Source organism: Eretmochelys imbricata, chromosome 4 (assembly GCF_965152235.1).
Source record: "Eretmochelys imbricata isolate rEreImb1 chromosome 4, rEreImb1.hap1, whole genome shotgun sequence".
Classification (NCBI taxonomy): Eukaryota; Metazoa; Chordata; order Testudines; family Cheloniidae; genus Eretmochelys; species Eretmochelys imbricata.
Window position 1 is genome coordinate 62,328,114 of NC_135575.1, and position 21,409 is coordinate 62,349,522.

General features: G+C 38.3%; 1 protein-coding gene and 1 pseudogene across 4 annotated transcripts in view; one reads left to right on the top strand and one right to left on the bottom strand.

Annotated features, from left to right (window-relative positions):
* ARFIP1 (ARF interacting protein 1) overlaps window positions 1-21,409 on the top strand; it is an 87,993-nt gene that overhangs the window by 47,677 nt on the left and 18,907 nt on the right. For 3 of the 4 annotated variants that reach the window (XM_077815378.1, XM_077815380.1, XM_077815379.1), the window contains 3 exons: window positions 1,997-2,092; window positions 4,270-4,382; window positions 16,408-16,629. In XM_077815378.1, the coding sequence (XP_077671504.1) occupies window positions 1,997-2,092; window positions 4,270-4,382; window positions 16,408-16,629 (431 nt within the window). The remainder of the gene's footprint in view (window positions 1-1,996; window positions 2,093-4,269; window positions 4,383-16,407; window positions 16,630-21,409) is intronic. The other variant, XM_077815381.1, reaches the window with a different exon arrangement.
* On the bottom strand, window positions 17,266-17,391 carry LOC144264443 (U5 spliceosomal RNA; annotated as a pseudogene).

Below are 21,409 nucleotides of genomic sequence, written 5' to 3' on the forward strand. Positions count from 1 at the left end.
CTTTCCCCTCATCCACAGAGCCAGTTATCTCATCATAGAAGGCAGTTAGGTTAGTCAGGCATGACTTGCCCTTGGTGAATGCATGCTGACTGTTCCTGATCACTTTCCTCTGAGTGCTTCAGAATTGATTCCTTGAGGACCTGCTCCATGATTTTTCCAGGAACTGAGGTGAGGTTGACTGGCCTGTAGTTCCCCGGATCCTCCTCCTTCCCTTGTTTTAAAGATGGGCTCTACATTAGCCTTTTTCCAGTCTTCCGGGACCTCCCCCGATTGCCATGAGTTTTCAAAGATAGTGGCCAATGACTCTGCAATCACATCTGCCATCTGCAGTGCATCCGGCCCCATGGACTTGTGCTCGTCCAGCTTTTCTAAATAGTCCTGAACCACTTCTTTCTCCACAGAGAGCTGGTCACCTCCTCCCCATGCTGTGCCACCCAGTGCAGCAGTCTGGGAGCTGACCTTGTTCATGAAGACAGAGGCAAAAAAAGCATTGAGTACATTAACTTTTTCCATATCCTCTGTCACTAGGTTACCTCCCTCATTCAGTAAGGGGCCCATATTTTCTTGTGCCAGAAGCCAAGAAAATTTAAAGAATGAAAAGTTGTTTGTAGCTTGCTTACATTTCATGATTAGACACTGCTCCTGTATTAGGATCCTTGTGGACAGACCTTTGTGCCTGCGTGAATCCAGTTGCAGAATTGGGGACATTAGTACCTGAGGTATTGCTGCTCTTATAGAACATATCATCATACTATGACAAGATAGGGCAAGTTAAATAAATGTCTTTCAGCCTTAACTTTGTTTGTGTGTGCAGATTAATGATGTTGCTAAAAATGTTATGCTTTGCTCTTACAGTTGGAATAATGAGATGAGACATTCTCCATGCTACAGGGACATATATAAGAAACATATGCTGAATCTTGCTTCAGTTATTTAAAGAGCTCTTTTGGGAAGTTACTGAATTAATAAAGTATAACTTTTGTGGAAGCTATTAAAGTGTACATAATGTCTACAGGCACATTGACCCATTAGATCTTTATGCAGCCTTGAAAAAATGTTATGAAAATTAACATGCTCAGGCGCAAAATTGACTTGCAATACAATTGCAATACCATGATGATTGTTTGCGGGCGGGGAGGTTATTACAGATTTTAGTCACCCATCAGAAAAAGGATTTTGTCCTGGGCAAATGGGGTGAAATTTTCATGGTTGCCTCCGTACAATTAAATTGACTATTTTACTATATGCTTTCCTTGATGTGGAAGAGTATAAAGCCATGAGCTGTATGATTTGTTAAAATATGTGTAATAGCTTTGCGAGCACAGCACTCTTACTGTTAACACAACAATGCCAGTAACTCAATATTTTTAATATAATTAATGTTTTTAGTAGGCCTTTTTCTTCGAGACAGAGAACCGCACAGGCTAACGTTTTAACAACCTAATGACTCAATCCTGATCTCAGATATCAGGCATTCTTGCTGCATATTATAGACAGATAGCTACTGCACTTCATTAAAATCTGTTCCTGCACCTGCTTATCTGAAATTGGAATTGAGTCCAAGTATCAACCCTCAAGGTTAGGAGTATTACATGGTAATGGTAGAGTGACTTTTACTTAGATAAGAAAAATCAGAGTTCAGCTGAAGAGCAGCCATATTGAACTGTATGAAAGTCATTTTATTTGTTTTCTTTCCTGCCTCCTGTATCTGGCATTTTGTATTTTGGTTGATTACTTCCAGTCATACTGCCAATTTCTTTTAAAGAAAACACGCGATTAAGTCAGGAGTAACTTTGAGGATTTCATATTAACAGCTACTCCTTTCTAATATATCACTACCAGAAATTCCAAGAACTATTCCATACACTATTCTAGTTTTGTGTTGATGTTACACGTATATCTCCCAACACTAAAAGTTACCTCTGTACATAAAAGTACATATTTTCTGAGGAAAGAAGATGATGGGTTTTCATGGTTAAATGTGTCCCCTTTTCAGGTTCCTCAGCATCATCCATATCATCCGTTATATCTCCTAGCAATGCAGCAGCTAGCAGACTGGCTGGACAAGGGAGTGATTTAATTATTCCCACAGGTATTCACAACACTGACTGGATAATACCTTTGTTAGTTCCACTAACACCTTTGTTACACTAACTCCTACTGTCTGTAATAATTTTACTTTTTTTATAAACTAGGTGGATAAGTAATTCCTGCTTTTTGGTGGTTCTGTCACTTCTGGGCTTCTACAGTTTGCAAAGTAACCTATGCTTTTCATTCTGAACAACTTTTCCTGCTCCAAAGCATTAAGTATTATCTGTACAGCTCTTTACTTTTTATCAACAATAAATAAAAACAAGTACTCTAGGTCTAATTGTTAGAGCTAAAGCAGTCAACTTTTTTCTCTCTGCCAGTCAAAACAGTGACACATATTCTAATACTCCAAGTATGAGATTGGAGTTCATAACACCCAAACTGGGCTTTGTCCCGACTGACTCTGTGGCTTTGGTCAAGTTACTTAACCTCTTTGTGTCTGTTTCCTCCTCTTTAAAATGGGGAGAATACTTAACTACCTCAGAGGGGTGCTGTGAGGATTAATTACTTGTATAAAAATTATGTTTTTAAGGTGTAAATCACATGTTGGTGCTCAGTGCTATAAAGGAATGTCTGGAAATATATGCAGAAGTATACTGTTTTTACAAATCCTTGTTAACCCTAACCTTGCCAGGTTATTTGTAATATACAGAGTGTTCTGCATTATACGAGATATGGCAGGTGCAGGGATAGTCTTTCTCTCTTTTTCTCTCTCCAGTTTAAATGGGCCTTCTGAATAATTGCACGTTCATATGCCAATCGTTCTTCTGCTAATAATTCAGTTTTTCAGCTTGGAATGCTACTGGAAAGCCTAATGACTAAACTTTCTCCTTACATAACTTGCTTTTTTTCTACCTAAAGAGGGACGGGGGGCCACTGTCAAGTATCCTTTTTGAAATAGCTTAGGTTTTTAACTCTCATGTGTATAATACTTCCTTAGGAACTTGAAGAAAAACATTTCCATACTGACTCTGTCTTGCATTTGATGACAGGCATTTTATTTTGCTGTTCTCTTTAGAAGTGAAGTCAGCAAGGCTCTGTATATGCTACTAAGTACACTAACATAGCATGAGGAGCCACGTGGAGTGTATGTAACTCTGGGAATTCATCCATGTACTAGCAAACTACCTTGCTCTTCATTAATTTTTTTTTTTCATTTGTACAATACTAAAGAGCCCTTGGCATAACTTGGGTGGTCAGTGCATATGTGGCAATGTAGGGTGCTGCCAACAAAATGGCAGCAACATTTTTTGCCATTTGATATTGGGAGTCAGCTTTTCAATTCAAAATCAAAAGGTGCAATTTGAATAACATTCCATACTGACTGGTACCTGCAAAAAGTGGGGACTGATTATAGTGTACTGATGGTGACCCTTTATTCTGTTTCACTCCTTGCTATGGTTTCTTTATTGCTGATTTTGAATGAGGACTAATGAGTTCCACTGTCTTCGTGAATGAGGACCGAATAAAACTATGAAGTATGCTAACCTCTTTACATGTACAGGAGAGTTATGATTCTCCTGTTAGCCTCAACATGTTTAGTTAAAATTAACAGCAGCACGATCTAGAAAAATGTGAATGTCTTATTCTTATGTTAACAAATATTGTTTTGACAATTCTGTACATCTTAAGTTGGCTGTACTTGGTGGCAGCAATTTGATTGTACTTCGTATACTTCTGTAACTTACTAACAATGACTTCTTGTGTGTACAAGATTTTTAGGTTGGCTCATTCCGACAGAATGTTAGACTGTTAGAGGTTGCCTAAATGCTGTTTTAAAAACACTTTAAATAACTAAATAAATATATGAATTACTTGTTGAGGGTAGTAAAAATTCTATACAGAAACACCCATGTAACTTCATCATACTTCCTTACTCAATTTAGTGTTTGCCTAAATTATTCATGTACACAAATATTCTGGATTGATTTTAAAATCAATATAGATATACTTCCCTTTATTGTATGCACTTGTAGGCCTGATTGTTTTCAAACAGCAGTTTTGTGCTAGTCTTTCATGTCCATTTACCTAGCACAGCTCACGTAAAATCTAGTTAGATTCATAATTTTCTTTTCCATGCACAAGTGCTGTTTTATGACTCTTTGGATTTGCAGTTATATGCTTGACTTTTTAAAAAAAACATGGGCCCTAAAGAGTTTCTGTGTCTTACTTGTTCAGGTGGTATAAGAATGCAGCAGAAAAGTGGGCCAGTTGTTCTAGCAGATGAAGTAAAGAATCCAGCAATGGAAAAATTGGAGCTTGTGAGAAAATGGAGCCTAAACACTTACAAGGTTTGCAAGTTTACACATGTATTGCTGTTTCCAGTCTATTGCTAATGTAAATTAAAATTTCTAAACGTATCATATTGCAGCATACAATGTGTTAAAGGATGCAGCATTTTATAGATAGCTAAAAATCTGTCCTTGTTCTGGAGGAACATCTATTATGAACTGATGTAGATATGACTTGGTAAACTAGGCCTCTTACTGATTTGTTGTTTTCCCTCAAATTTTTTTAATCTAGGTTAGAATTCCAGAATCTTCTGTCAGAACCTACATATGTGCAAGATTATGTATAGATCTCTTAATTTTTTATGATGCAATGATAGCTTTTAAACCTTATTTACATGACAAAGTAGGGAGTAGATTATATTTTTCCCACAAACAAACTTACTTGAGCTAAAACAAGTTTAGTGAACTTCAGAACAAATGTGTGAATCCTAAATTTTATGATTTCTCATTGGGTAGGATTAGCTGTAATAAAAATGTGAAATACTGTTGTTTTTATCACAAATTATCTAAACATTCTCTTAATTCATTGTCATTTGTTTTCTGACCTTTCATCCCTGCTGGATTTTTTTCAGTTTTTGGATTGAGGTTACATCCTGGTATCAAGGTTACTTCTTTGAGATTTTTTGCTCTGATATTTTTTTCATATTTCCATGGCATTTCTTTGTGTTCAAGTGCACCCAATAACCTGAATTTGATGGAATAGTGCAGAAACAACTGCATAAGTAATAAAATGGTGATGATAAAGCTTATTTTGGTAGTGACAACTGACAACTGCAAACTGCTCCCCCATCCTTCCATTTTTCAGGTCCTTGTTATAAGGATATACTTGTGGCAGCAAACATACCACTGCCAAGAGTTCTAAATTTAGCCCAATTCAGAGCAGAGCTCCTTACTCTCCCTGAAACTTGGCTGATAGAGAGCTGGAGAGAAGGAACTGGGATTATATGTGTATGGGTCCATGTCAGGCTCTTCACCACTCCTGCGGCCTGTGGAGAGGAGGATGCTTTGGAGTGGAGAATCCCCACAAATCTAAGAACTCATCAAAGATACCAAGACACCACCCTCCCATCATTTGACTACCAGGGTCTCTAGTTGAACTGGACAGGAAACTGTTTTCCTGTCCTGCAAAACTTCTTGAGATTTCAACAATTTCCCCATTTTGCACTGGGATGAAACTAAAATCCTTTGACGTCTTTCACAAAAAAGAACCCCCAAAACCTGATTATAACCACTGGGCTCTCCAGTCTCTCAGGATGTGGGTGATGCAAGTTCAAATCCATGCTCTGAATCTGTCTTAACAAGGACTTGAACCTCAATGTCTGACGTCTCTGCTGAGTGCCCTTCATACCAGGCTATTGGCTATTTTGGGGTGGTGGGTGTGCTCTTGTTTCAACCAGAAATTCCATCCTGGACCTCAGAAACCTTCCCAATGAAAGTTTTGACAAAACTGGTAAGTTCCTACAAATTTTTTTGGCTTCAGCTGATAGGGAATTTTGATGAAATGGTTTCTGCCATCAAAAAATGCCAATCAGTTCTAATCATTTGTGCTCTTAGATCTGTGTACTGACTTTAATCTTTGATAGGAGTGAGAACAAATGAGGAAATTTTTCAGTAGCAAATGTGATGCTGCTAATTATAACTAGTTCAAAAGATTTGTTCAGGACAGAGGCCTGCATCTTTTTTTTTTTTTTCTTGCTCAGTTCCATTTGTTAAGGAACTTCTGATTTCATTTAATCTAAATTGCAAAGATCTGTCCAGCTGCTATTTTTTTCTACCGTGTTTCCTTTGAGAGGGAACTAATATTTTGCCTCCCCTTGTGAAGAAGTCCTTGGAAGCTCTCTCTACCCTCCAGTCAGATAGCCTCCTGACCCTTGGGATCTGAATTGGTACTCCATAAACTTTTATAGAAGGTTCTTTGATCTTGCTTTCTGTTCCACCTCTTACTAAAAGACTCCTTCCTGCTGGCCATCATCTTGGCCCAAAGTTGCAGACTGACTCCTCGTTCACTTAAATCAGTCTGCTAAAAAGAAAAGGTGGCTGAGGCACATGCAAAACCTTGGCAAAATTTCAAATATTCATTTGAAACATTATTTCTCTGCCAAACTCTTTCCAAAGCCACATAGCCAACTCAGAGAGGTCAGGCTGCATGTTTAACTTCCAAAAACAGAGAACAAAGCAAAACAAAAACCCATATTCGTTACTGCTCAGTGTGACAGCACTAAACTTTTTGGAACATGGAGTAGGATGCGTTTTTGCCTTAAAATCCAAAGGTTAAACATTATTGCCTAAAGCTGCCGGATGAGTTAGTTTGTGAATCCAAGTCATGTATGATGTCTCTGAAGTACCTATGCTAGAACATTTTTGGGCTTTTTCCACCAAAAGAATGGGATAATTCAGGGCATACTTGGATAACATGCCCTCATTTGAAATCTGTCTAGCATCTATAGTGGTTGGTGGTTACATTTATGAACCCCTGTATTTCTGTTCTGCACCAGTAATAATTTATTAATTTGGGAGGACAGTGCTTTGCTGTGTGTGGTTAGTGTGTTTCCTTGGTCCACCTCAGGGAGGTCACTGCTGGCTAATTTCCTGCACTGTGGGTCTTTGAGGGCATGTATGTGAAGGAGAAAAGGTCACTTACCTTGTGTAACTGCTGATCTGTGATCGTATGGAATCTGCATAGCCACACCAAAATCTGCAGCCCCTAGTTGGATGCCCACATACTTTCAGGCTTCTGGTGATGGAGAAATAGGTGACAGTTATTGCGGGGGGCAGGGTGCTATTTATACCCTCGGCCCAAGGCAGGCATGCTTTCAACTAACACTGCACAGAATTGTTCTGTGGCTGCCTGTCTAGGTATGTAATTCCCACAATGTAGCTCTGAACACATTTGTAAAACAGGAGTTACATCATCTAATAACCACCTTCAGTGTCAAATGAATTAGCAAACCCTTACTGTTACACACCTTGATGGAATTTATATCCTCTAACAGAGATCTAATAGATTTCAGGCTCTGACCTCTTCTTTCTCCAGGCTACTCTACCTAGTTACCATTTAGAAATAATTCTTGCTTTGAAATGAATTATTGTGTAATCTGAATATAAATTCTTAAATCAGTCTTCTCAAATCGGACTACTACAGTCCATGAGCCTTTCTCCCACTTTCCATCAGGATTCAGCCCGAAATTGCGTAGCCTGTAGGCCATCTCTATCTAATGATACTTCCTTCAGAATTTTTCCATTTACCACTGTTGAGCTCTTCTAGCTTTACCGTCCCTTGGGACTTCAGTGTCCATGTTGATTATTCTTATTGCTGTTGTACTTAAAGTACTGCACAGGATCTTTTCAGGGGGGATAAAGCAAAGCACCACATTTATTGGTAATACATGTATCAATCAACACTGTATCATATGCGTATGAGATAGATATATTATATATATATTAATTACACTCATGCACTCACACACACAAGCACACTCCGTCTTGTTGTGGTTACCAACTAGTTGCTCCCCTTAACTTCACTGGCCAGGTGAGTTAGATGGGGGAGGGGTGGAGCCAGGCTTCTGTCGATCCGGATCAATGCTCCGATGTTAAGACGAGACCCAGGGTCCTCTGCAAGACAACTCACATTTTATAGCAGCTTCCCTCTCATGCAAATCTGTACCAGATGCAAAATCTGTGTCTGTGTCAGCTGGTCCTTTGTGGCGCTTCCTTCTGGGTGTTGTCTTAATGTTGCCACATTTATTTTCAAAGAGGGTGTTTTCAAAAGAAGGTGCTCACTTCTAACTCCCAAGGCCGTCAATATGTCTGATCTTCTTTTATGAGCCCACTTGACAAGTTTTATTGTTCTTGGGTCTGGTTTCCATCCCCTCTCCAACTGTTGCAGCTGTCTGGAGGTGCTTGCCTTCTACTCCTTATTCACTCACACCTCATTCATTCAACCGGGCAATTGATTTAAAGGGGGGGGGGTCTTTTTCTACTCCTAGCGAAAAGACATTTTTCTTCTACCTTAACTATACTTAGGGGCTATAACATTATACCGCGGCTCAATACAAAGTTTCTATATAAGGGTTTGATACAAAGTTCCTGTATCCAAGGACTTGATACAAAGTTGTATGAAAATAGAGGTTATATGAAGAGGCATAATACAAAGTCATATGAAAATGATACACAACTATGTGAAGATGCTTAATGCAGAGATTTATCTAGATTACCACTCATAGAAATAATATGCACACAACTTGTCACTCATAGAATATCAGGGTTGGAAGGGACCCTCAGGAGGTCATCTAGTCCAACCTCCTGCTCAAAGCAGGACCAATCCCCAATTTTTACACCAGATCCCTAAATGGCCCCCTCAAGGATTGAACTCTCAACCCTGGGTTTAACAGGCCAATGCTCAAACCACTGAGCTACTTCGCGTTTAGCTTACTTTCCGTTCCCAGGCATTCTTGATGGTGTCTGCCAATTCTCCCGACTACTGTAGGGGTCATACCCTGAACACTGCAACTCCATTCATTCTGATACTGGGAGATTCTCCACCTGGCCAAAGCTCCACATGGGTGTGGGACAGGGGAGGAGCAGCTCGAAATTATGCCGGTAGAAGATTGGGTTTAGCAGAGCCAACACCCACCCAAGCAGTGAAAAGTGGATTTACCCAGGGCTAGATTCTCTTGTCTGTTACCTGGAAGACCCTGTATTAGTAATAGAAACTAAAGTAAACTCTAACAAGGACTAAAGTAACCAGTTCAGGCTGTGTCCTTAAACTTGGATTTGCTGTCCAGCCCTGGACTGGTGAGAAGTCTGAAACTGGATAGGTCAGTTCTGAAAAACACATTCTAGAAACAAGTAGGGCAGTTTTGAATTGAATCTTGACATGAGTGGAGAGTAGGTGGACTATTAGTGATTGTGGTGATGTGGTTCTGTTTGTACATGTGAGAAGATATGGGGAGGAAGCATTCTGCACATGCAGGAATCTGAAGAGCTGGGGCTGGGGGAGGCCTTAAAGAAGGGAGTTCATATGTGAGGGTCAGAAGATGAATTAACTTATGCAGTTGCAGCAAAGATTGAGTTGATGCAGTGGTATTTACAGGCACGGTGGCATAGGTGATGAAAGGAAGATTTGTGGACACAGCAGATGTGGAGGAAAAGGAGAATATAGCTTTGAGAAGAGTATCAAGATAAAACAGTCAAGATAAATAGGATGGGGAGGGCATTGATGATGATATAATGATGCAGGAGATGGACTTGAGCTTAATTTAAAATTTGAGAAACCATTTGGGAGTCAGCTAGTCTGAAATGGGAACAGTGTTGTCCACACCTGCAAGAGGATATTGCTTTTAAGGTTTATTTCTTAAACTCAGCATCTAGGTAGCAGACTGGCAGTCTGCATCAGTTCAGTGGTCCAATTTTCTTTGATGTTAGCAGCAAGCATTGACTTTTGGAATAGGCTGGCTCTAGTCTTGAAATTCATATGATAAAGGGGCGTAGTCACAGCAGCATCCCCCTTTTTATCGATAGAACTTCATGCAAGTGTGAACATACTGGCCAAATTTCATTTTGGGTAACTATATTCTGCTTTACCCATATGCCTTTAACTTTTTCTTAGGAAAGTGTTTTATTTTTTATTTAAACAAAGCTTAAAACTAGTGATTTTTAAATCACCTTTTATTTAAGTCTATTCCATCCTCCCTTCTACCTTTCTATACCCGGAGAAGAAATAAATTCTCAATTCTTAGGTCTGGTTTATATGCAGTTTTTGTACTGATATAACTATTTTGATTAGGACTGAAATTTTAATTGTAGAGGTATACCAGGGAAGGTGGATAAAAATCAATTATTTTTTAAATCAGATTTTTTTAAAATTAGGTTTATTTTTTATAAATATTTATTTAAAATTAAAATTTGAAATTGACTACTTATGTTAAGGCCTAAACTTATGATGATTAAAATTTAAAATATAAAAAATAAGCAGTAAGTATTTGTCAAGTTTTAAATAATCATACCACTAAACCGATGGAAGTCACTAGCTAAGCATCTGGAGCCAGAGTTTAAGTGTTAAACCAGCTTCTGACAACAGTAGCTTCTTCTGCATGTGCAGAAAGAATATTTTATTCAACTAGTTCAGTTCAGTGGCTAGTTCATTCAAAGTTAAGAAACGAACTGGGAGTTGAAAAAGCAGGAAAGCTTGTTTTCTTCCAATCTGTGTATAAAAGCTAGGTATAAGAAGAAATCTGCTTAGTTCTAAAATCTTGAAGCATGGGGTGATTAAGCAAATTAGTTCATTTCATTAACTAAAGTTAATACACCCTTTGTTGGTTTAAATCTGTTAGTTTTAAATGCAGAATGTTTCAATAATGTTTTTCTTATCCAGCACATTTAAGATAGCATGTAATGTTTTATTAAATGAAACTATTCTCTGCATTTTAATTGCATTTAAATTTCCATCTACGTACAGCTTGACACAAATCACAAGTAAAAAAAAATTAATCTAGTAATTAACAAATGCAGCATTCACCATTTTCTAACCATGTAAAATTAAGAATGTGAATAATCAAAGTTAAGCTATATAAGTGCTTAAATAAATGTGTTTAACAGTGTATCATCCTGGTTAGCAAAAACACGCTCCAAATTGTGTAAAAAGCTATATTTAGTTGCAATTCAACATGTTTTAATGAGAAGCAACTTTTCTTTAGGAAAATAACTAAAAAGTACAAATGCAAAACATGATTAAAATTGATGATTTAAATAAAGGTTTCCTGTTTGCTGATTTGAATCAGTATTAAAGCTGGTGATTTAAATCACTTCGATTTAAGTCAGTCTATCCTGATATCCGTACAATTTTGAGTGTGGATGTATAAAAGTATGTCTGGTATAGAAGTACTTATTCCCCTTCCTGTATGGATGTAGACAAGACCTTAGGGAGGATCTACAGATAAGAGATCAAGAGAAGATTCACTCTTTTCTATCAGTCAGTGCCGTCAACTCTGTCCTTTGAACAGATTGGTCAAGAATCAAGAATTCCCCAACATGTTAAGCTATGTCTATACATACAGTGCTGCACCTGTACCAATATAGCTGCGCAGCTGCAGCTCGTCTGGTGAAGACACTCTGTGCCGATGGGAGAGAGCTTCTCCCACCAACATAGCGTTATGCACATGAACACTTATGTTGGTATAACTTTTATGTAGCTCGGGAGGTGGTTTTTTCACACCCTTGAGTGCCATAAGTTATTCCAACTTAGGCTGTAGTGTAGATATAGTATTAGTTATCACAACGTCCTCTTTACATGGGAGACTTGTATCAAGTCCAAATGCTGGTACCCAGAGAAACAGTGACACGAACAGGGAGGAGGCAATTTACATAGTCAGCTTTTTCATGTCAGGGTATCCTTTATCAAACTGATAGTGCCATGGTAGCACAGTAGAGCATAATTTTGCATGTATAGACAATTTCAAAACAGGCTATGTTACAGAATCTTGCCCTGGCCTCAGAAGATATAACGTGTGATTCTGCCTGTGTGGACTTGATTTAAATCACTAGTCAGGAAGACTCGATATAATCATGGATTTCTACATAAAAGTGCATTTTTGTTGGTTGTTATAACCTTAATACATATTCTTCACAACTCAGAGATAGATGTAGGTTTCATTTTTAGAAGGTACACACTATACATTTTAAAAGTGATTTCTTTTGAAAACTTTTCAGATTAGTTTTTCAGCTATATCAGAAAATGAATGATTGGTTATTTCATTTACCAAAGGTAATTGAAGCAGATATTTATGAAGTCATTGGGAGGTGAACTATCTCTAATTCAAAAGGATAATCTTTTAATATTTAGAGGATTTTCTTGCCATGTTGTATTAGGAAGAGAACATCACCAGACAGATATTTAAATTGTTTTATTTAACTAAAACAACGTTATGTCTTCTGGATTTTTTTCTTCAACAGTGAACCTATAATACTTTAACAAAACAAGCACATGCATTCTTTAATTTAAACATTCAAGTTTTTTAAAATCAGGTTTGTTTTTGTTAAAATTGTTTTTAACTAAAATGGTTACATGAAATATTTTTTTTAAAAACAAACAAAAAATTAAATAGACTATGTCAGCCAGGTCAACATGAGAAACTTAAAATATTGGCTTCTGCACCTTCATTTTCCTGTTTGTTCATAATCTAGAAAAGAAAAACAAGCTTTCCTGCTTTTTCAGGTCCCAAACGATTTCTCAATTTGGAATGAATTAATCCAAAGGAAGAAAATATTCTTTCTACACCAGCAGAAGAAGCTACTGCTGTTTAAAAGTGAGATTATCACTTCAACGATCTCTGAATCCAAGTGCATAAATGACTTCCACCAGTTCACTGGTGTAACTTTCTTTAAAACATCATCAGCAAACATAGATTTCTTGAATGGTTCACCCTTAGCTCTGAAGTTTATTATAGTTGGCATTATGGAGGGATGATTGCTAGATGTCCATGTCATAGCCATGGACTCTTCTCCTCTTCTTCAGCAGTTAAAGTTTGACCCTGGTACCAAGTATTGAGAATATTGGCAAGAAAATGAGCTGTCCCATTTGGTAACTAGTGCTTGTCCCATTCATTTTTTTAATGCTTGTAATTTAACTCTGTCATTGCATATTTCTCTTTTTAAGATCTCACTCAGTTCCTTCCAAATTTCAACAGCATCAGCAATAGAACAGCTATTTCCCTGCATTTTGTTCAAGGCTACAGAAATAGGCTTCAGGGTACTCAGCATGTGTTCAACATTTCTCTTAAGCCCAGTGTTGAGAACTTTGGCTGTGACAGTGCCATCTTTTTTTTCACAATTTTGTTCACAAACTGTCATCAGATAAGGCCAGTCCTTGATATAGTGCTCAGAACAGTCCACTGCTGAGTTCCACCGCATGTCTAGGAGAGTTAGCTTGGTTCCTCCCACTTTTTTCAGAGCAACTGCTTCAAAGTGGTGGTTACGGAAGTATTTTTCAATTTCAGCAACATTAGCCTTTATTTCTGGAACAGTGAAGTCTTTGGCTAGGAGGTGCATCAAATGAGCACTGCAACTGTATGTTATTAGCTTGAGACTCTCTTCTAAATAATTTCTTCCCATCTTGGATACATTTGCAGCATTGTCTGTGACCAAGTTGTGTACTAGACATTTGATTTTTTTTTTTTCACAATGTGCTGCTACTTGTATTCTGCTGAGTGTGCATTTCCTGATGTATCAATTGTTTCTGTAAGGAAGACATTCCCTTCTTCTGTTGTCACAGAAGCATACACAACAGGATCATTGTGGCTATTGCTCCGCCCATCAAGACTCAGGTTAACAATTTCACCCTCTTGACCTTTTGCGCACTGTTCAGTTTCTCTTTCATACACTTTATCCAGCAATTTGCCTGCGGCATCTGCTCTGTTCTGTATCCTGGTCTTAATGACTGAACCATGTTAATGAAGTGTGGGTTCTCAATCGTACGGAAAGGAGAGTCGGCTGCATAAACAAGCCAGGCAATTTTTTCATCAATTACCTCTTTTTGTAATCTGCTGGTTCTTTCACAAACACCTGCGGTTGTTTCTGGATGATGGAGATTTTTTTTCCCCCTTTTTGCTACAGGGGATATACTGTGGCTATGTGACATACATGATGTGACTGAAACACTATCATTGGCAGATAACTCTGAAACTATAGAAAATGATGGTGATCTTGAAGGTGGATAGTTTTCAGAATCCTGTATGTTGAGGATGGATTCTCCTAAACAAAATAAGTCAATGCAGTTATTTAATTATTATTACCACTGCTCATTTAGTATTACTCATTGCATTCCCTGACACTCAGTACTACTTTTAAAGGTGAAATTTTAAAAGGAAGATCTGCCTATTTCAGCTATTTATTTTTTATCACAACTGCATCTAAAATGATAGTACCATAGAGTAACAACTATATTTTTTGCTCAAACATGAGAATTCAAGAATAGTCCAGGAGGAAGACAGGTGGTCCTTAAGAAAGACGTGTGAAAGAAAAATGCTTACCAACCTGAAGATCCTACATGTTCAGACATGTTCCCTTCATCATCTTCAATGCAACTTCCTCCTGAGAAGGAACACTTCTTATGGTGTTTCATTTGGGCAACCAGGCCTTGCATTTCTTTGTTGCACTGTTTGCATTTTGCATGCATGCCTGTCTTTTTTTTTTTTTTTTTTTAATTCCTTTTCTCACCCATTTGTGAATGTTGATTCTTAGGTTTGTTTTTTCCCCTACACTGTGTTTCTGAAGCTGAATGCTTCAAAGTCCTCTTCGATTTAAAATAAAAATCATTTTGTCATGTCTTGACATGTCTCCTTACCTCTTGCTCCCAAACATTTTGTCATCCCTTGCTCAGGTTTCCTCTTACTTGTCCCTTCTTTGTAAGTTTGCATATCACCATCTCTAGAAAATAGCCAGAAGTTATGCTTACCTATACTATGCTTCTAATGCAACACTTACTCATACTCTAATCACATTCTATCTCAATTCCTTTTAGGGACTTTTTGTGGTAACGCCATACTCCTCAACGTGCACTGTTTCTCTGTGCTTTCTCAGAAATGGTACTGTTTTGCCTTCATTCTCTTACCTTTGTATCTCTGATTCCAGCTGAAAGTTACGTGCCTGGTTGGTCATTTTTTAATAACATGCTGTGGACTGACTCCACCTTTACACCACTGGTCTTGTCTTGTACTTGCCAGCTCTCCCACTATCTTGCTGTAGTTTTACATTCTTGGGTGTCCTCTACATTGTCAATTCAATTTTAAAATGTTTTATTGGCACAACAAAGGTATTCCAAAATATACAAGAAAGGGAACTCCTGAGTATATCCGTCTTTGAGAGAGAGTCTGAGATTGGGGGACACTGTCAAAACACTGATCTTGAAGTATAGAATGGATCAAGCCACGTTTCCAAATCCTGCTATAGCCCTGCAAAGTTCAGTACTGTAACACGTTTTGGAAACAGGGTTTGGTTTCATTTACACTGTAAGACTGTTGTAATCAGGTCCCACCCTCCCAACACTGCAGTTGTGACCTTTATCATCTCAGTTCCATCAGGACTCTCTTCACGCAAGGTCATTCTTCCACTTGTGTAACTGCATTCTATCTCAACCTCTGTCCACTTCTCTTTTGGGCCACAGATTCCCTTCCTCTTTAAAGCTTGTAGTTTTACACATAAGTATCTTATCTTTCTAAATGCTGAATATGCTGCTCACTACACCAATGAATTGCAAGTCAATTTAGGAGTTTACTCCTGTGGCAGGGTATAGTAAACTTTACTTTTTAAATCCTAAAGTTTAAGATAATCAACACACTCTTTTGTATGATCAGACAAACACAAATTCAGTCTTAAGACTATCTTCCTATACATTCCTCAGCAAAAGTTTCCAGTTTCTTAAAAATGCCTCCACAGTATGGGAAGAAGCAATTGTGTTTCCTGAAATAGTAAGATTCTAAACTTGAAATATAGAAACTTACATTTGCAGATGCTCTGTATCCATTAGGCTTAACTTTGGAATTAGGTGGGTAATGCCTGTGGTATTGGATGGTTGGGTAGATGAAGATGGAATGAATATTATAATAGTTATTTAGAATCAGTAACATTCTGGTTTATGCAGTCTTTAATTAATAAATGACTTGAATGTATTGAACTAAATAATCGCTTTTACTTAACGAGATTCACCAAATCTAAAAGATGAAGATCTGAAATCTCTCATTTGAGAATTGTAATTAGTTCTGCTCTTGATTTGTTAATACGAATATTTAAGTTAGTAGGAGTTGAGACTTGTCCAACAAATGTTCTTGCTGAGTCCTGAAAAACTTCTAAAGAGCTCGACATTTTTCTTCAGTTTGTTGCGCAAACTTAAATTGGGAGGGGTAATTATGAAAGAATTGCTTATAATTATGTACTCCTTGAAGCCAAGAAATGGTGTGTGCTGTACTGTCTTGAATATAGAAATTTTTTTTGCTTTTATAATAATTTTAAACTATTTGTTATGAATTTGCAGTGTACTCGTCAGATCATCTCTGAAAAGCTGGGCCGAGGCTCAAGAACGGTAGACCTAGAACTGGAAGCCCAAATAGACATACTAAGAGATAACAAAAAAAAGTATGAAAATATCTTAAGACTGGCACAGACTTTGTCCACGCAACTCTACCAGATGGTGAATACTCAAAGGCAACTTGGAGATGCATTTGCAGACCTGAGTTTGAAATCATTGGAACTCCATGTAAGACTTTAATAGTATTAGAAAATAAAATATACATTTCAGGATGAACTTCACTGGATTATGCATGTTGCACAGTAGATACTCTTCAGTGTTTAGGAAGGTAGCTGCTATGTAACAGCATTTGAGACTCTGAAGGAAATCATTGAAATTACAGTAAAGTCATCCAGTAGTTTTTAATGTCTGGCTTTAATTGGAGTTTGAACTTAAAGACTACTAACATACAAGTTTACTCTGTATAGTAAACAATTTTACTACTCATTTGTCACTAATGAAATGTCATTAAAATTGTTCTAGATCATCATTTCCTGTAAAATACAAGCCTGTGGTGTATATGTTTGGGAATAGAGTGGGAGGTCATGCAAAAGAGGTGAGGTAACAATGTGGATTAATCACTTTTTCTTTAGTGGATTAAAATGTTGAGTTCAGTTGTTTCATGGAGCACCATTTTGATCAGAGTCTTGCAACCTGTATAGTATAATTTTACAGCATTTAGACTCTCTGAGCAAGAAAGTTAGAGGTGATCACTTAGAAATATTACATCGAGGGTTGGGATAATTCTTCAGTTCAGAGTTGTATCATATATCATTCAGGCAATATTGCTGTAACTGACTGTACAATTCTACATCTTGTAAGAAGGGGAAGCCAGGTATCATGTCCAAAAAAAATGAACTGATCTGGGTAGAAAATCATAAATATTCCTCTTCACAGAAATCTTTAGTAAAAGGCAAAAGATCCATACGATCTGAAGAGAAACCAGAGTATGAACAGAACTGGGAGGAGGGAAGCAATCCTACTTCCCATATCTATAGCAGTTCCCTCAGGCCACCCAGCCTTGAATACAGAGTCACAATCTATCTGATGGGTACAGTATCCTCGTACCTGATGGTTCCCAAAAATGTGGTTATTGTAAACTTCACAAATTATCTTCAGGGGCTGTAAAGCTCAGAAATAACTTCACTCTTACCTCCTTCCCCTTTTTCATTATCTCTATATTCCCACCTAATTTCTTTTTGTTAATGTGTACACTGAATAATTTCAGCTGTTTGCTACTTGTCAGACTCCAGACTATCAATTTTTCACAGGGCTAAACTTTATATATGCTTTTTGGCAAATGGAAATTGGTGATTGGCATTTTCAGCAACTGAGAGAAACTATAAATTGTCCTGCTAAAAAGATACAGTAAATGTTATCAATCTATTTACTGTTGATGCAAGAATGGGGCATGCGGTTTGTGATAAACTTAAAATGAACACAGTGCACTGTGCACTGGAGTTGGACATGACTTCTGAAACTTGTACTAATTCTGATGCTGACACAGTACTCTTATTAATGTGTGTTCTTCCCCTCATGGCTTGTAACTGTAGCAACTGAAACAACATTTCTTCAGGTTCCACCAGAGTCTTGTATGAGTCTTGGAATTCTTCTTTGTTTTCAACCACTCATTTCTTGTTCTGTAGATTGTTGAAGAGGATTCTGTTAATAAAAATCAAATAAAGGTTTCCACTAATGTAACAAAAGTACTCTTACTTACCCTGGTTTTAATTGAACTTCACTGTAGTGCTGCCTGATTAAGCTGGGTTTCTTTTTATCACTAGACCTACCTGTTTGGAAAACACTTTTTAAGACTTGAGCAAAACAAGTCTAAAAAGCTGGAATGTTAACATTCACAGTTGATAATCGGACATCCACATTTGAGCTGCAAAACAGTTGCTACTTGGTGAAAAATCAAGATTTTGACGTGACATTGCTCTAATAAACTGAGTTCTTACCTTTTATAAAATCAGTGGGTGGTAGCTTTCATCTTGAGCTCTCTACCGTGTTTATTCTTTGGATTCAAGGATTTCTCCTATATTTATTCCCTGGTTTCAAGGCCTATTTATTTTGAACAAGGTGTCACACTGCTTATGTTGAGAGAGCTGAATTCCATTTTTAATTATAATCTGTCAGGGTATAAATATGACTATCCTCAATCCAGAGAGGCTTTCCCATTGATGTTTATAGGAGGTACCCACAAAGGACATGGGTAAAATATGGCCCTTGTGTAATAACTAAACTTTTATATATTCAGTGCTTTATTATATGCGAAACAGAATAATATGACCCCTTTTAGCTTCACTACCATATTTTAGGTTCCTTTTCTTCCCAATCTTTTTCTCTGTTTCTCTCCCTCTTAGCTGTTTCTTTTTGTATTGTTTCCTCTGCATCTTCTTTCCTCTAGGCTTCACTCCCTACTCCCATCCATTAAAATTATCGGATGTGAAACAGTTAATGTTAACATTTTAAGAGTCCTAATTTGGCGTTAGCGTTTACACTGTAGTATTTACACTATCAGTTGGTTACACTAGGTTCACATCTTTACAACCATGACAGCTAGAAATTTACTTTGGTAAATGAAAGCTCAGGTTATGCAGAATATGAAGATGCCAAATGTAAAATAAAAATACATCAATGAGTCTGGTGTGTGGGAGCCTTGCATTAGAAGAATAATCATTGCAATCTGACTTTGAAATCTTTTGCTATTGATAAATTGGTCCTTGCCTTTTGTCATACCTAAACTTGATTGCAGTTCTCTTTGGCAATAACTTCCATCTTAATCATAGAATATCAGGGTTGGAAGGGACCTCAGGAGGTCATCTAGTCCAACCCCCTGCTCAAAGCAGGACCAATCCCCAATTTTTGCCCCAGATCCCTAAATGCCTCCCTCAAGGATTGAACTCACAACCCTGGGTTTAGCAGGCCAATGTTCAAACCACTGAGCTGTTAATCATGCCCCCTGAACATTTGTAGCTAATCTGTATTATTCCTTTTTCTCACCACCCATTATGAAGTACATTCTGCTGTCTCAGTCACTTAAAACATATTAAAATAAATGTCAGATCATGGTGTTCCAGGATATAATAACCCTTGTTCATTAATTAATACTGTTTATCCCCTGTGAATTTAGTTAACTACTCCTATTTTGCTGGTATAATTCATGATTTACAGTTGCCTTTAAGGGAGACCCTGAATTTAGACTAATCCTAAATAGTTACAAAAGGATGATCTGAAGATTTTTGGCAGTGTTCTTTGAAGTGGTAAAAAGGGTAATTTTTTTTTTCTGGTTAGCCAAGATCCATACTGTCTTCACAATAGAACTGGTATCAAGAATAAGTGCCATCCATTCTGTTGGGACCGAGTCTACGGAAATCGGTGGGGTTTCATGGGAGAAACTTAAACAGTTGCTTGTAAAGGTCTAAAACAGAGGGATAGTTCTGACTCTCTCAGCTTACCAAGACTACAAAAAGGAGGATTCTGGGTGGACTCCAGGTCCAAACAAAGGTCGAAACAACAGACTGGACTTCTACATAGAGTGCTTCTGTCGACGTGCACAGGCTGAAATTGTGGAAAAGCACTATCACTTGCCCCGTAACCTCAGCCATGCAGAACACAATGCCATCCACAGCCTCAGAAACAACTCTGACGACATAATCAAAAAGGCTGACAAAGGAGGTGCTGTCGTCGTCATGAATAGGTTGGAATATGAACAAGAGGCTGCTAGGCAGCTCTCCAACACCACTTTCTACAAGCTATTACCCTCAGATCCCACTGAGGGTTACCAAAAGAAACTACACCATTTGCTCAAGACACTCCCTGAAAAAGCACAGGAACAGATGCAGACACACCCCTAGAACCCTGACCAGGGGTATTCTATCTGCTACCCAAGATCCATAAACCTGGAAATCCTGGATGCTCCATCTCAGGCATTGGCATCCTGGCAGCAGGATTGTCTGGCTATGTAGACTCCTTTCTCAGACCCTATGCTACCAGCACTCCCAGCTATCTTCGAGACACCACTGACTTCCTGAGGAAACTACAGTCCATTGGTGATCTTCCTGAAAACAGCATCCAAGCCACTGTGGGTGTAGAAGCCCTCTACACCAACGTTCCACACAAAGACTGACTACAAGCCATCAGGAACAGTATCCCCGATAATGTCACAGCAAACCTGGTGGCTGAACTTTGTGACTTTGTCCTCACCCATAACTATTTCACATTTGGGGACAATGTATACCTTCAAATCAGCGGCACTGCTATGGTACCCGCATGGCCCCACAGTATGCCAACATTTTTATGGCTGACTTAGAACAACGCTTCCTCAGCTCTCGTCCCCTAATGCCCCTACTCTACTTGTGCTATATTGATGACATCTTCATCATCTGGACCCATGGAAAAGAAGCCCTTGAGGAATTCCACCATGATTTCAACAATTCCTATCCCACCATCAACCTCAGCCTTGACCAGTCCACACAAGAGATCCACTTCCTGGACAATACAGTGCTAATAAGCAGTGATCACATAAACACCACCCTATACCGGAAACCTACTGACCGCTCTGCCTACCAACATGCCTCCAGCTTTCATCCAGACCACACCACACGATCCATTGTCTACAGCCAAGCTCTACGATACAACCGCATTTGCTCCAACCCCTCAGACAGAGACAAACACCTACAAGATCTCTGTCAAGCATTTTTACAACTACAGTACCCACCTGCTGAAGTGAAGAAACAGATTGATAGAGCCAGAAGAGTACCCAGAAGTTACCTACTACAGGACAGGCCTAACAAAGAAAGTAACAGAACACCATTAGCCATCACCTTCAGCCCCCAACTAAAACCTCTCCAACGCATCATCAAGGATCTACAACCTATCCTGAAGGACGACCCATCACTCTCTCAGATTTTGGGAGACAGGCCAGTCCTTGCTTACAGACAGCTCCCCAACCTGAAGCAAATACTCA